The sequence below is a fragment of the Crocodylus porosus genome, unplaced genomic scaffold (assembly GCF_001723895.1).
Source record: "Crocodylus porosus isolate Cpor-Errol unplaced genomic scaffold, CroPor_comp1, whole genome shotgun sequence".
Taxonomy (NCBI): Eukaryota; Metazoa; Chordata; order Crocodylia; family Crocodylidae; genus Crocodylus; species Crocodylus porosus.
This window is the reverse complement of record NW_017728910.1, coordinates 12,675,446-12,692,400: the sequence shown is the minus strand read 5'-3', so window position 1 is coordinate 12,692,400 and position 16,955 is coordinate 12,675,446. Positions and strand designations below refer to the sequence as shown.

The window sequence follows — 16,955 nt, the reverse complement described above, 5'->3', positions numbered from 1 at the left end:
GTGCTCTTTCCTGCCAAGGCAGGGGGTCGGACTAGATGATCTACCTAGGTCCCTTCCGACTCTAGCTACTATGAAACTATGAAACTATGGTGCCTCCGGAACTGCCCAGGTGGGCAGCTTGGAGGCAGGGGGCTGCCCCAGCTCAGAGGCGGCTCCCACTGGATCCAACTCTTTCCCAAGCCCATTAGGACTTCCAGTGCACCATGCACTGTCCCTGTCACCTTCCCACCACCTGGGAATAGGCTGTCTTACCCCTGAGGCAGTGTGGGGAAGTGGCAGGAGGGGAGGGGAGGGGAGTGTGCTGGTGGCTGGAGATGGTGGAAACGATGTTGTATGGTGTGCTGGAAGCCCCAGCAGACTCAGGGAAGAGCTGTATACAGAGGGTGCTACCTCCAAGCAGGGACAGCCCCCGGCCCTCTAACTGCCCACCCCTTGGGGCTGCCACTGTGGAGGGAAGGACCGGGGTCACCCACAGTGCACAGGCTGCTCAGCCTGCTGGCAGCTCACATGGGCAGGCTCTGCTGGGGAAAAAAAAGTGGCAACGAGCCTGATCCCCGTTTTTTCTCCGCAGAGCCTGCCTGAGGTCAGGGGGTAAGCTAACAGCAGGTCCTGAGCTATGGGGGTCCTGGTCCTTCCCTCCACAGCACTGGTATCTCCCAGGGCCACCCAGGTAGGCTGCTAGCAGCCTGGGGAATGCTCCAGCTCAGGGGCAGCACCCAGCCCGATCAAACTGTTCCTCAAGCAGCAGCCCCCAACCCCCTAACAGCCTACCTGGGTGGCCCTGGTGGGCGCTGGCACTACAGAGGGCAGGACCAGGGCCCCCCACAGCTCAGGAGCTGCTCACCCCACTGGCAGCTCATCCCACAGCCATGGAAGAGGCGGGCAGGCTATGCAAGAGGAAAAAAAACCCAAACCAAAAAACCCCTAGGATCAGGCCCCTTGCCATGACAGTGATGGAAGCCACTAAATTGAAACGGTGGGTATTTAATCATCACAATTAAAAACTCGCCGTTTCAATTTAGGGGGCTAAATCCCTGTCACGTATACAAGCACCCAATGATGTTATCATAACTCCTCTGATAGTGAGCATTTTGATAATTGATTAGTTTGTATATAATCTCCCAGTTTTTAAAAAGTGATTTAAAAGAGAAAGCAAAAGCAAAAAGCCAAACTTATCCAACGGTACTCAGGATCATCAGTTCCACTAAATCAGTCTTTTTCTTGGGAGTAAGGTATCACTATCAAATAACTTTGATTTGAAAGAAGCGTGTCTCAACGGATAGCTCATCTACCCAAGACCCTGAGGGATCTCTAGTGTGGGCTATTATCGGGCCTATCTTGTTATCTTCTTTGTTCAATGTGGGATGCTGGCTGTGGCCCAATCTAGAAAAAAAATGAAGCAAGCAAACTGGGGAAGTTGTATCCATACCAGAAAAGCACAGATGCCTCTTTAAACAAAGATTCGCAATTTAAGAGGATTTCTCTTCTTTTCAGGTTCCTAGACTATAGCTCTATACAGAGAAAGTAGTATTTCCCATGAGATAAGAACAATTACTCAGACCCTAAGAAACCCAACTCTTAAAATACCACCACAATTCCAAACAATGAATTTGAGATAGTGGCCCTCTGGGTTAAACAAGGTTGTTTGTTAAAGCATTTTCCATGCCAGGTCCTCGCTTCCGGAGCTCAGCAGTGCCCCAATGTACAACAGCATGTATTGAATTGTCCCTATGTAAGAAAAACACTTGAAAGATTCTAGAAATGGTCTCAAACAATTACTGCAATTAAAACTCAAAATGATACAATACAAATAACTGATGTGTTAATTTGAGATATTCTTCCTAAATAGGACTGCACCTCACTATAAACATGTGTTGGAATTTTGACTTCTTTTCCGGCCTGCCCAATATTGTCCATTGAAAATACCAACCCTCCTCTAGTGATTCTAGTGAGCAGCAAAAGCAGACCCCAAGGACATACTTTAGCCTTAAATGCCTGTGATTTTGTTGGGTTTGGTATATGATAAATATTAGCAAGACTGAGAAAGGTGCATGTGTCCCCGGCATGTAATTGAGTGGATTAGTCTTGGACTGCTGCAGCAAATTAGAGGGGATTGACCAAACCGAACTACAGCATACTTTAAAATTCTGACAGTGCTACACGACTTCATTTAGTGAGGCAACATTCAGCTCAGGTTTCTGCCTGCCTTGGGCTTTTAATTAATCAGGATCCACTCAATTCATCTCAGCCCATTAAGAGAATGTCCAATGACCTACAGTAATTTACCTATGCTGTTTATCAGCTTGCTATTTTCAGTAGATTGTTTGCTGTAATATTTTGTCATTAAGAACCAAATACAAACTCCGGACACCATATGCATAAGTAAGTTGTATGCAGTAAATGGGGCGCCCATCAGCTACATTCGTCTGGCACCCAAGGTGGAACAAGAACATAGATAGAGGGAAATTTGTCACCTGAGTGCTTGCAAATCTGGTCACCATTTATTTTTTTTATGATCTACAGATTATGTGCATGCCCAGATAACAGTAACCCCCATAGTTGACAGTTGAATGGTGGAAAGATAAATAACAGGGGGAAAAAATCAAATACAAATTTAACTTTCAGGAAAGAACTGGGAACATCACTAGGAAAGTTTTATGGAAAATTCATTATAAATATTTTCCACCCATTTTTTCCTTTTTAAATTCTGTAATCTGTGTTCCATAAAAATCTTGCCCCTCACAGTACAGAGTGTTAATGGTTATAAAAGAACCATTAGCACTGGCAAGGCTCCTAGCCTGGTCAATATATTCCTCTTTGTAAGAGCAGTATGTAGATGTAGGCTGCTTGGGTACTGAAGGGGCTGTGCAGATAAAGGTGTCAGGCCTTTTCTTTACCCACGTGAACAATGCCATGAATCCATATATAGCCTTACCAGGCAAAATCATAACAAATATTCTACTGAAAAATAAAAGTGAAGGCAAGGATGGATACATCAGTTCTTCTATACCCAATGTAGTCTGTAACATTTCAAAATAACTGCAGCCACCCATTTCATAAATGTCCATTTGATTCCCATCTCTCTACTTCTACTCTGACACACTAGATAGAAGAAAGAAGAATACTTATTCCTAACGTTTTTTGACAAAATATTTCATAGAGGCTGTGAGAAATTATATGATTTGTGACATCAGTAGAGAAGCTGGCATTTTGCAACTCTAATGCATGTTTCTTATAATTTACTGACTCAGCTACAAACTTACATTTTAGAATCTTAAGGCAGAAGAAAGCAATTAAAAGTCAGATTAAATAAGCCACGAAAGCGTTTTACTTTCTTCCCCTTCTTCTGCTCCCATTTTCTTTTTTAACTTATATTTTAAGGGTTATGAGGGTTGTAAGGGCAAAGCTACTGGGAGGTCTTCTGTATTGTCAGACCCAGGTCCTGAAAAGGCCATTACATGTAGTTCTTTCTTCCATTTGCCTTTGAGGTGCAAATAAAGTGAGTACAGTAATGAACAGAATACTTAAAAGATACTGTAATGTCTGTGGACTATTTTTTATTTTAGTTTTTCTGAACAGTGTCTTAAAGTTGAGGGAGATTAAGGAGTCAGTTGATCCACTCTGCATGGAAGAATTTTAGCACAGTCACTGTAAGGCTTAAGACAACTGATATTTGACTGTGTACTCAGAAGAGCTCCATTTTTCATTACGTATCTTTTCTTTTCCTTACTCTTCTTTCTGTTGAAGCACACTTGAGTTTAGTGGAGTATGAACCTAAGTCATATGTGACCAACCGTGAGTCTGTGGAAATAAAGAATTTGAGATACTAGAAAATACTGTTGAATCCCTTTAAAGAGCTCATTTCTCCAAAGAGACCTTAAAACAAAGTGTCTTTTGCAACACAATGGCCCTACAGCTTGCTTCTCTTAAACCCGTTGTCAGTTCACTAGCAGTGCACAATATTAGAATCTAACAGTGCCTTAAAAAGGATATTTCAGACGCTTCAACTAACAAGTTGGTGGTTGGGAAATCAATCTGAAGAACAAAGCTGGCTCTTTGAACTTCCCGACTGGCAAAATGTAGGGCTTTTTGTTGCCAAAGTAAAAGTAAGTTATGACTATAAAGCAAAATCTTACAGACTAAATAAATATTTGAGGTCATTCTAACACACATTTTCTTTCTCCAAGACAAATCCTTCAATTTTCCTTTAATTAAGCTATTAGCTATTATTTGGAAACAATGGCTATTTAAAAGAGTTCCCTCCAGACATAAAATCAAGATAAATCACTTGACACCCAAGACTATTATATTACTAGGGTAAACAGTGGTGGTCTTACAGAGTCAGACTCTCAGAATGCAGTAGGTCTCAGAGGTCATATCTCACAAAGGTCAGGAAATCTGCCAATGCTCAGAAGTTTGACAAAATTCCCCAGGGATGTCCAGAGATCAGGTTATGCAGAAATAGGAGTATTACTCTAATCAGAAAAACAAAAGTTCCTTTTTGTCAACAACCAATACTATGATTTCGTTTGTCTCTAGTTTCAGCTTGATGGCTCAGAACATGACAACATATATAAGAAATGACAGTCTACCAAAGAGGGTTAACATAGGGTCACGGCCCCTTTATCTAACTTCATTAGCTTATTCATGTGTAAACATATGCTTTTGTAGTTTTTGGTCTCAGTCACCATGCTTCATATGTCAGAATTTGGTTTACCTTGATATTAGGATGCTTTACATTTGTTTACATTTTAGAAAAGACTATTTTCTCTTACTCTGATAGGCATTTAGCACAGTAACTGTGATACAATGTTATCTTGAAATAGATCATAACTATAAAAGAATTTAACTTAACTGTGATGATGTGCTTTTCCCTTTGGAGGAACTGAGGCACACAGAGGCAAAGTATTTACTCCAAGGTTGTACTCACCAAAACAATAGCAGAATAGATCCTGCCTTTTTTTTTTTAAGTGTGCGTTCAGTCCCATATACACTAAGCCACCAATTAAGAAACTGGGAAATTATGTAAATAAACATTATGGCATTTATGCTTCATGAAGTGCCATATTTTTCCTCTACATACTGGGTGCATCGACATGTGCTATTAATGTGACCAAATAAACTCTGGTGCAGTTTGTGCCAGAGTTTATTGCTCCCAGGTGCAGCATTTACACATGCACCTGGGACTGCAGCATGTTGTGCTGAGGCAGAGCAGCCCCAGATGGTAGGGCACTGGGGGGACAGAGGGAGGGAGGTCAGCTTGCCAGCCCAGAGCTGCTCCGCCCCAGCTCAATGTTCTGCATGGGGGCTGGCTGGTGTATGAGGGTACTAGAGTGGAGGGCTAGCAGGCAGGCAGCTCCCACAATGTAGCACCCTCTTGCCCCAGCCAGCCCCAGTCACTGTTTACACATGTGTTGTGGTGCAGTAAATAACTCCATTATAGGATAGTACTTGTCCTGAACAGTGCTATGCCACAGTGGAGTTAATCAGTTTACTGTGCCACGATATGGGTGCACATGTAGATGGTGACACTTTACCGTGGCACGAATTACTCAACTCTGCAGTAAAACACACACGAAGATACACCCACTAAGTAGTACTCTACAAGTTCATCAACTGAGGTTAACAAGTCTATTTGCAGAGTACCGTGCTATTTCATATAAGGGGAACCAAATGTGATCCAGTTACTGGGCTGTATTCCTTTCCAAAGTGACTCTGCTGACTTTGAAATTATTCCAGAGAAGAAAACCCAGCGACAGCTATCCATATTACCAGTGACAGCTATCCAAATCTTTTCCCATTAAAGGCAAAGCAGAGTTTTCCCATTGTTTTCATAGGACTCTGATTTGATGCAAAGTTAGGGTTAAAATCAACTTTTATGTCAAAACCTGTGAAGTGCATAAATCTGAGACAAAGTGTTCTTTGCATGTTGGATATGAAATTCTGAGTTCTACAAAGCCCATGGATGTGGGAGATTAAACTGTCATAATGCAACAGATGTAGAGTTAGTTTTGAAAGGATAATCAACCCACCCCGCTGGCATTTTTGTTCAACTGCGTGTTACTTTTCTATACTGCAATTTATTTCCAGACATAAACACTGTAGCAAGGTAGTACAGGGCACTGTACTATACAGAATTATGGATTCTATTATCCTGTCATAAATGTCCTACAACTGGCTAAAAAACAACCTTTCCTGATTGCTAAGGAGTATAGAACGTGGGGTACTAACTGTACCCATCTCGCTTTCCATGCAGCATTTAGTGAACAGCAGAACCACAATAAAAAGTTATAAGGGTTTAGTTAATGCTGCCTTTATTGGCTTCCTTTTGCTATTATATGGCTTGAATTAATGTAGGCCCAGATTCTGGAAGGCACTGTACATTCTTCATGCCATTGAGATAACTGGTCCCACTTGAGTCCTAGGAAGTACTGAGTATTTTGTTTGAACAGTTACCTGGTTTGTGTACAAGGTACTGATCTAAGCAACTTTCAAAGATGACTGCAGTCAATGAACTTCCATATATTGTTGGACTAATGAATTATTGTTGTCCCACTTCTCTTTCATTTCTTCAGCATTAAATGTTGAATGGATACCAAATACTGTCTTGGACTGTTACCTATTTCACACGACACACCTTCCATTGGTTGGAAAGGAACACGAGTCTGTTTTTGATAAATTGAGGTCAGAATCTGTTCTAATATGCCATGTCTATACAGCCTCCTTCCTGCTCCTGGAACAAACCACTTATTCCTGTTCCTGTGCTCAGTGGCCCTGAGCATGTACCCCTTAGCTGTGCTAAAGTCCTGCTCAGGGTTGCTTTCTACCCATTTACTTTTCCTTAGTTCCTAGTCTCTGGTTTGCCCATCGGGCAAGGGTCATGCTTTCTATGGCAGACCCAGGGTCAAGAGGGAAGCTGTATAGAGGTATTCATAATGAACTTATAATGTCTACTCACCAAATAGATAACATCTACATTAGTTCCACTGTGCTGATGTAATATTTCTCATATTTATATCCTCACTTTTTTCCTAAAACATCCCAAAGTTTTTAAAAGCTGCATAGCCATCAATTATTTCACTCATTAGTGAAGTTCAACCATTTGTTCACTGGAACATGGAAGGAGTTTAACAAAACATGGCAAAGTTATGCTATAGCTTAACACTAATATCACACACTCTTGAGACTATATGGAAAATATAGACAGAGAATGTAATTATCCAAGTTGGCTTGTAGCTTTACTCTTCTAGAATGCCAGGTAACTTTAGTGATGAAGTGATCGCAAAAGGAATTCAGTCTCAAGACCTGCAAGCGAGTCCTCAAAGCAATGCAGTATGCCCCAGGAAGGGGCATTTATAAAGTACCAGCGTGGACGGCAGAGTACTCCCTCCTGAACTATCAACATCACTATCTGTACACCCTTGAGAGACACTTGGAAGTCTCTCATCTATGTAATGATCATGCATAAATCTTGTTAAATCTGATTTAACATTAAAGCTGGCTGTCATCAATGTGTTCGTGATAGCTGATGCAAGTAATTATCATAACAGCTACAATCATTCTATTCCGTGGGTTAAACGTATCAGATAACCCAAAGACTCTGATAATATCCATCAGGCAAAAGGCAAAATTTTGATGACTTCTCAAGACCCGGTAACTGTACACTTAAAAAGAATTTCGATGAAGTTAAAAAAAGTTGAACTAAGCTGTACATAAAACATTCTTCTGTAATTCCTGATCGTGTGATGCCTGACATACGACTCAAACAACTTTCACTTCAAAATGGCCTTTTCAAGAATGAGATGGGACATATGAGTAGCTCATTATCACTCTAACAATAACTTTACTGCTATATTATACACAATTTAGGAGTAAATCTCTCTTTCAAAATAGGAATGGTTACCTCGAAATTATATTAAACTACTTTTAAGCAAATCTGAAACAGTAAGTATTCATCACTATAAATGCATATGAGTTTGTTCACAATGGCATTATTAAATAAGCACTAGAAGAAATAGCAGAAGGTTGGTGAAAGGCAGAAAGAATCTTTGGATTAATATACACACTATTTCTGTTTTGTGTGCTTGGATTATAAAAAAATCCATCAAAGGGAATCACAGAGGACCTTAATGAAAAATTTCAGTCAAAAGAAAATATCCATCTAGTTCTTATTTACATTGTCAAGCTAGGTATCAGTTGACAGCTTGCTGTGGAAGTTAATTCTACATCCTTCCAGCCTGGAAGAGACCATTGGTGAATAAACTGTAGGATTGTGGTAAAGAATATAATCACAGCCGAGACGTACATTACAATGTATCTAGCCTAAAAATCAGGAGCCAAAGGACAATAGTAAATGAAATCCCAGAAGAGAGGGATTCATGAGATCCTGTACAATGGAAAAAAATAGCCTTATAAGAAATAGTTTCTTACTGTGAAAAGATAACATGTTTTACAAGAATTTATGTGTATATAACACCTTTCATCCTGAAGGATTCAAAGAACTTCAACTATATTTTTAAAGCAGCAATGAAATGCGGTCACATGAAATGGAAGGTGGCAGCGATGCACACAGCTCATGCCCAGTATAAAATAAGAGCAAAGTACATGTATGCATGTGATGTGTGCATGCATGTAGGAAAGGAGCCTGAAAAAGAAGAATTCTGGGCAAAGAAAATTTTCTAGTGAAAAGTTTTAGGAGCTCTGATATACTCTGGCTGCTCTGCACCACTCAGATGATAAAAAACAGACCAGTAAGGCCAGGTTTACAGCTACTTTATGTTATTGGAGTTCTGCAAAACAGACAATAAATCACATATGCAGAGAGGGCTAACATTAGCTTTTGCCACACATTAACCCTATTTTGAAGATGGCTTTTTTGCATAAGAATGGACATACCATGGAATCTGGCCTCATATTTCCCTTGGGAAGAAGGCAAATGGGTTTACGTAGCATGTGATTTCAAATCCTCTCTTACTCGGTTAATCTCTAGCTGCAGAAATGCAACTAAAGAGCAGAAACATATGTGTATCTTCTGATAAGAGTCATTTTGTTTTAGAGACAGATTAAATGCTTTCAGAACATGTGCACTTTCTTCAAACTGATGAGAGAAATTCCATAATCAGAACATGGCACAACCAATCCCAGGCTCAAATGATACACTTTTTCCAAAAAAATCCTTTGAAGTGTTCTTAGAGTTACATCTTCATAATCCGGACGTGAGAAGATCCGTAACTCTTGACAACTCTGAATATATATGAACTTCAACTGGCTCTAGATAAAAGGTAATAATTTTCATTTTCCATCCAAGGATGTTTTCAGATTTCCTATCAGCAAAGAGACACAGTATGAAATTTTACCTTCACATGATTTTCCATCTTTCCCCAGTTGCTGGCCAGCTGGACATTTGCAGTAATAGCTGCCAATAGTATTGCAGCATTGGTCATAGCAGCCTCCATTTTCAATGGTACATTCATTAACATCTGTAGGAGGAAACAGTGTATATCAGACACTGAATAAGAAGTAGGCATTGATGAGATTTTCTCGTCATGGAATAATAAATTATATATTTCTGATTTTATGGGGTGAGGAAGGAACTAAGAGCCAATGAATAAAACTTAAAGCTGCTGCTGTAAGCCTTCTTATGATCATAACCAACATGGCTACTTATTGATTTTGGGCTCCAGGTATGGACTTTTAGATATCTGGCTGTTCAGAAAATAGACTGTATCCTTTTTATGGTGAAGAAATAGTCTGTACAATATTATTTTAATGTAAGAAGACAGAGAACTGACAGAGAACTGTCCCATAATGCTGACAGAGAACTTTACCACAATACCACATTTACTTGAATATAAGATGACCCCCCCAATAATTAGATTCTATATAAGGAAAATTTATACATTTCTTATAATTTTCTAGGCATTCAATCTAATTATTGGAGGTTTTCCTTGAACTTTCCCCCTACTACTGCTAAAGCATGAAAAATAGGTCTGGGGAGTTGGGTAGCTTCCTTGCCCTCTGCCCTGCTCCCTCGCTTTCCTAACTGCAACTCCTTCCTTTCCTCCTTACTATCAGACCCTGCTTTCTCTATTTACATGGAAGTAAAAGGCATATCTGAAAAAATGGACCCTGAAATAAACATATTTGTAGTCATTTGCATATAAGTAAATTATTACAGGTACCCATAGATTTAGTTCATCCAGAATTGATGCATTTTACCTTTTTTGAAACTGCAGGTAAGTTTTGAAACTACATCTCCATAAACACACTTTTAAACAACACTTCTATATGTATATATAGTACAAACCATGTACAATATTAGTCCAAAACCAAAAGGTTCATGAGTTACCACATAATTCATTGGGCTGGGTACCACCAGAGTCAACAGCATTTCAAGCCATGGTGACCCCACAGTTCAGCACTGCTTAGTATGTATGTGTATTCCAGATACCGCCCCCACTCATGACTAGAACTAGGTATTCTTGTTGTAAGTCCTGGGATCCTACAAAAAATTATATGCAGATGAGGCACAGGACAACCTGTTCCAGCTCCACCTCATGGAGGACAGGGCCATACTAATATACTTAGATGTACACCTTGCTGGGGTCGTTTGACCCCAGTACTCTTTCCTGCCATGGCAGAGGGTCAGACTAGATGATCTACTCAGGTCCCTTCTGACCCTAGAAACTATGAAACTATAATCATGCAACAGGCTGAAAGAGGGAGTAACAAAGGGATTCTGAGTCCTGTTTAGGGCCCCATTTGGTGATATTTGCCAGATTTTTAAGGCTAGTGAAGAAACAGCAATCATTGGAAAAAAGGCACAGCTCAGCTGTGGGAGTGAAGAGGATATCAAAATATATTCAATGTAGTGGCTCACCATGATTTGGAAAAGAGTTGGCACTGAGGGGACTAAGCAAAACGGGTACTACATCTTATTCAGATGGGTTGCACCAATCTACCCTTTTGGTAGGTTCCTGTCAGTATGTTTGCCCAATATGAGCCAGGTCTTTTATACTCATGTGCAGTATTGGCTGCATATAATCAACTTCATGATGTATTCAATCATGTTTCCTTGTATATGGATACAAAATGAAAAGCTTTTTTCCCCAAATGGTGGAAAAACACTCATCTTGCATTTTAGTAATTATGATAGTGATAAGCAACATCATAAGTACTAATTAACTGTTCAATATCTAAAAGTTAATGGGTCTTTTGGCCCATTTATTCTTACCTTCAAAATCTAGCTAACAGGCAATAGTAAAAAATTCCACCAGGCTAGTAATAGTCTGTTGAAGCAGATCGTATGCAAAATGTCCAAAGAGAGTATACCTCAAATGAGAAAGTTATCAAATGTCCCAGTGGGACAGCAAACTAAATGAAAACAGCACATAGGGGTTTGGGTCATTGCCATACATGTCTGATATATTTCAGAAGGGATCTGTTCACAACGCTTTGTATCTTAGTATTGCTCTATATGAAACGTTAATGTTGTCTAGAAGATCATATAAAGAACATAATGAATTTATTTAGGGTTAGGCACAGACACCAATGAACCTGTATAAAATGTTCTCTCTTTTTTGATTTGTTGACAAAAGTTCCGAACCGGTATGTTGGCACAGCAAGCTACTCAGCATGTTGCTAGGTGGAAATCCAGTGCTAAAGAATACAATGAGCTTCCAAAATCTGGGAGGAGGACTGTCTGGTAATGTGTTTGTCACTGGAAGGGCTTGGTTTCTTCAGATTAGAGAGCAGGACATGAAGAATGGGAGAGGGAAAAAGACTCAGCAATAAAAGATAACCACAATCATCACTTCGTAAGTATATGTAATATATATGTAATGACTTTAATATTAGAAACATTGAGTGCTTCATAAAAAATAAACAAAATACAAGTTGTAGGTTGTAGTCAAGAGAAATGCAAAATGCAGCCATAAAAAGTCCTCACAAAGAAGAGAATTTTACATGTATACTTATATAGATATAAAAGGTATGGGAATTCACTCAGACTGTGTGCGAAGATCACCACGGCTAAGGACAGGCTAAATTGATTCAATCTTTGCTGGTTAGTCTATGCTATAGATTGAACAGATAAGTAAGTGAACAGACATTCACTTCTGATTCTGGAAATACATCCACGTGCCTGCAGTGTCTCAGGCCAGAAGCCTGGGCATGCTAGAGCACCTCTCCCTGCTTGGCTGCAGCAGACAGCTTGGGCCAAGGCTAGCTCACCCACCCTGCAAAGAGGGGATCTGCAAAGCAACCTGGGATGCTGGGGGACTGTGAGTTAACTTGAATCTGGAGGGGGCCAGGGACAGAAGTTCAATAAACTGATTTAACCTAAATCAGTTAAGTCTGATGCTGCATTCATGCAGCTTTATCTTAAACCGATTTTAGCTATTTTGAAATCAGTTTGTGCACTGAACTTCTGGGCTAGGGACAGACATTACACATAGACCAGTTTAAGTGTTCAGAAACTGGTTTAAACATGCACCAGAACAGACATTCAGTGCACATAAACCAGTTTCAAAATGGTCAAAACCAGTTTAAGATAAACCTGGTTGAGTATAGTATCAGATTTAACTCATTACTTTCAAACTGGTTTATGCAATGTCTATTCCAGACCCCTTCCTGATTTAAATTACACCAGAGTCCCTCAGCATCCCAGCATGCTTTCTGGGCTGGGCTCTCTGCTCCAGCAGAGCAGGGCTGGCCCTACCCCTCTGCTTCCCAGCCAGGGCAGGGACAGGCAGGGGCAGGGATCTGGCCAGACACTGGCCCTGGAAGGGAGCAGGGAAGAAGTTTATTCCCCCATTTCCTCCCCTGTCCCACTATCATGGACCTGTTCTCCTCCATGCTGGCTGCTCTAGCAGTGAGCTGGTATGGCCAGAGAGGGGTTTAACTCTCCCCTTCATGTCCCACCTACAGAGACCCAAGTTGAGTTTACCAGGCACCCCCTGCTCACTGCTGCAGTGGCAGAGCCAGGCATGGTCAGACACTAGCCAGCATCACCTCTGAGGCAGAGGGGGCAGTGAGGGGGGTTATTCTCCCCTCTACCCACTGCCCTCCTGGGAACCACAGCTGGGTCTGCCTGCCCTGACCACTGCCAGTGCTGCTCTCCCTGCTTGGGGGAAGCAGAGGAATAAGCCCCCTCCTGGCTCCTCTGCTGGATGCTGGAGGGAGGGGAAATAACCCACCTTCCCTGTCCCTGAATAAGGGGACTTGCCAGCTGGCGTCTAACCACACCTCTGCCCAGCCAATGCCACAGCGAAGAGGCAGGGTCCTTGATAGGGGCAGGAGCCCCTGTCACAGTGTTGGGGAATGCAAGCCCCTTCCTGGTGGGAGCACTGCTCTGCGGAGCAGGAAGTGCTGCTGTGAACATTGTGTGACAGCCCTGGGGCTCAGAGGGGGCCAGAGGCTCCCCTGCCCCCCAAGTGACACCACTGCCATAGCCCACAGCATGTTTCCCCACCCTGCAGCGTGCCCCCCCACCAGAAGGGGCTCTCACTCTGAGAAACTGTGACAGGGGCTGCTGCTACCATCATAGTTGCTCCCCCCTTCCTGGTCCAGGAGGCTGGCAGGGCTCTTTAGGTGGGGGGCAGGGAGTATGGTTACGCCCCGCCTCTCCCCTCAGGCGCCCTGACCACCACCACTGCCACTCACTGTGTGTCCGGGACAAGTGTCAGGAGGGAGAGGTCGCCAGATGCTGGAGGGAGGGGACGTTGGAGGGAGGTGGCCAGGAGGAAGCTTATTTTACCTGCATTTCCTCAGTCCAAAAGGAATGTCTGTACAGTTACATACCGGTTCAACCTAGGCAGGTTAGACTAACCTGCAAAGACTGAATCAGTTCAGGCTCTGGCTTTTTGAACGTCTGTCCCTAGCCTTGTCGTGTTACAGATTTGAACTTGTTTCCCATCACTTATACCAGTTTATGTGTAATTTCTGTCCCTAGGCCTGAAGATAACCAAAGCCTGTTAATTCTTTGATGAACTTTAGCCTAGGTTTGTTGCTAGCAGAAAAAAATTAAAGGGGAGAGGGGGTGTAATAAATAAATAAAAAGCAAACCACCCTGGCATAGTTTTGCTCTTGATTTTATATTTTTCAGTTTTCTGAAACCTGAACTACCAAAAACAAAACAAAAATTGTAGAGTCGCCAAACCATTTATTTTCTTCATAGCCCTATACATACCATAACTGCTCATCAAAAAAAGTTTCTCCTTCATGTTGCCCAGGGCTAAGATACAAATAAAAGCTTCAGTTACCCCAAAAGGACAAAGCATGCCAAATCCTGACCTGGTTCCTATGAAGTCAGTGGGAGTTTTGCCATGGATTTACATGGGACCGTGATTTGGCTTGGTGAACTTCCACACGTGGAACCTATGTTCTTTTCTTAAGTCTTGCATGATAAAAATAACAAACAAACACACACAAAAAACCAAACAGGTTTTTAAACTAACAAACAACATAACGAAATCAGCCTGCTAAAACAAGGTAATGCACACACTTTCTGGGGAAAAGAATAAGAGAACCAACAACAGAATGCATTTTAGTCACATTACTTAATGTTCTAAAAGGTACTACTAATATACCCAGATACAATGGTGAGGAGTATGGTATCAGAAGTTATAATAGAATAGGCATGTCCCAGGAGATTTTACTTCCATTAACTGTCTGACATCTGCACAGTGCCTGATGACAATAAGCAGTGATGAGGCACATACTAACTATGCCCTCCACTCTCATTTTCAGCTTCCCTTGATGCTATCAGGGCTGAAAAATGGACAGCAATCACCATTAAAATGTCTTGCTTTTTAAAAACAAAAATTATTTGCAGCACTACATTATTTTCCCATATTATTTTTGAACAGGCTTTACCACATCACCCCCTGGGGCATTAAATATTGACAAACTGATGGAAACTACTATGTATAATCCAATTTATTCAGCTCCAGATTCTGTATTTTGAAGCTAAGGAAACATTTTAATAACTTTGTGATTAAGCAGTTTGTGTTTACCCTCTTGATATTATAATAGAGTAGGATCTACAACATATTTGGAATGCTATAGTATTATTGCATGCTGAAGCATATATTTTATTTGGATTGCACTGTACTTATATAATCAATGTAAATGTATTTATTTCTTACTTATGAAAAAGCTGATTTACAGAGTAAGTTATAGCATCTTAAGAGAAATCACTAGTGTCCTAATTTTATCTTTCTACCTCTACATCTGCTATGTTCAAGATGTCTTTCATTCTGGCCTAACTTTATGCCTTCTTCTAGGTTCTCTCTTGTACCAGGAAACTCATGCTGCATCGGTGTTTACATTTCTCTTTAAAACATAGTAATTTAATTCCTGTCATCCTTAACCGAGCAATGCGAGTAATGCTTCAATTCAGATAATACAAAACACAATAAACCCCCTGCTACTTGGTGACAGAATCTTTTCCATATCAACTAGGGTTTAATACATACGGAGACAGAACCTCACTGGGTGTATATGTCCACAGATATAAGCTTAGTACTAAGAAAATTAAAATGTTTTCTACTTGCTTACATTATCTCTGAAGTCAGTAAAAGTAACGTTACTCAATACTACCAAATACCAACATATTTTATGAGAAAGAGAGTACCCAGCATTTTATCTCACAGTTTATACAAATGGGATTTCTATCACAAGAATAAAATTCATAGGTCTCAGTCGGCTGTTCTATATTCTTAAAGCACACAGACTAGTCTGCATTTTTAACTGTAGATTTATATACAGTTGTAAAAAAAATTTTTCCAAAACAGATTTCAGTCCGCTTTCCATATCCAATGTCATTCAAGATTGCAAATAAATCTGCCTCTTGGATAGCAAGATATATGACAAAAATTTTCTGATGCATCAATTCTGCCATGTTAGGGCTGACAAAAGTTCAGTGTTATCAAGAGTATCAATCCATCTGTGATGACATGCTTCCAGAAATGAATGTAATGTTTGCTACTGTGATATTGCAAATTTATTTATAGAGCCAAGATGCAAAATTATCCATAGCACATGCAAAATTACCCACAGCACATACTTTAGATCTTTTAATCCTGCCACGTTAAATTTCAATAGCACTCCTTAAATAAGGGAATAAAACACACTTTCACATCCATCATGTAGTTTCTATATGAACTTTACACACGGTAATCTACCTGTTCTACTTCTGGAAGACAAACATAGCGTGTTTTGATTATATTAGTACTGAAAACATGAAGATTCATGACAAGTACAAATGGAAAACTCAAATATGTATTAATTTATCCAACATCTCTTCAACTACTTCCTGGTTTCAGCAATAGGGGAATATGACTTTTCCCAGGAAATGTGAAATGTGTGAGAAAAGGGAAAGAGAGAAAGCTGATACCTCTTCTTTCAGCAATTTAGTGAATGCCATTCACACTAGATCTGCAAATAATCATATAGTAAAGCAGTCAGAAAATAACTCAATCCTACATGGAGTATTTATTAGTCAAAGTTTGCTGTGGAAAATTTTGACTTTTCATATTTAAACAAAAAAAAATTATTTGGTTCCTATTCTAAAAGTTGTTTTAAAAAACCCTTAAAAATTATTGAAAGCAAATATCGCACGATTTTTAAAAATCAATCCCAATTTTACATACAAATAAGGTTCAAATGGAAAATCTGACTAGCCACACAGTTAATGTCAGACCTACCAGTTAATTTTTTTTTTTTTTTTAACTAGTCAGTAATCTTCGGGGGGGAGGGATTGGGGTTGGGGAGTCACCTCTAATTTGACAAGCTTCATGGGGGTGCCCTGAATTTAACAGATAGAAAAAGTATAATTTTCAAGCAAAAAATGAAAACAGTTAGGGCTTTGAGACTAGACTGACAGCAAGAAAGGAAAGATGCCAGAGAGAAGAGTAAACAATCACTTAACAAATACATCCTTGCAAAAGGAGTTT

The 16,955-nt window shown here is 40.4% G+C and overlaps 1 protein-coding gene across 4 annotated transcripts in view; it reads right to left on the bottom strand.

The window, feature by feature from the left end:
* LOC109308411 (multiple epidermal growth factor-like domains protein 6) overlaps nucleotides 1-16,955 on the bottom strand; it is a 291,549-nt gene that overhangs the window by 123,996 nt on the left and 150,598 nt on the right. For 3 of the 4 annotated variants that reach the window (XM_019532693.1, XM_019532694.1, XM_019532696.1), the window contains exon 4: nucleotides 9,357-9,479. In XM_019532693.1, coding sequence (XP_019388238.1) covers nucleotides 9,357-9,479 — 123 coding nt within the window. Of the gene's footprint in view, nucleotides 1-4,337; nucleotides 4,476-9,356; nucleotides 9,480-16,955 lie in introns of those variants that run through there. The other variant, XM_019532695.1, reaches the window with a different exon arrangement.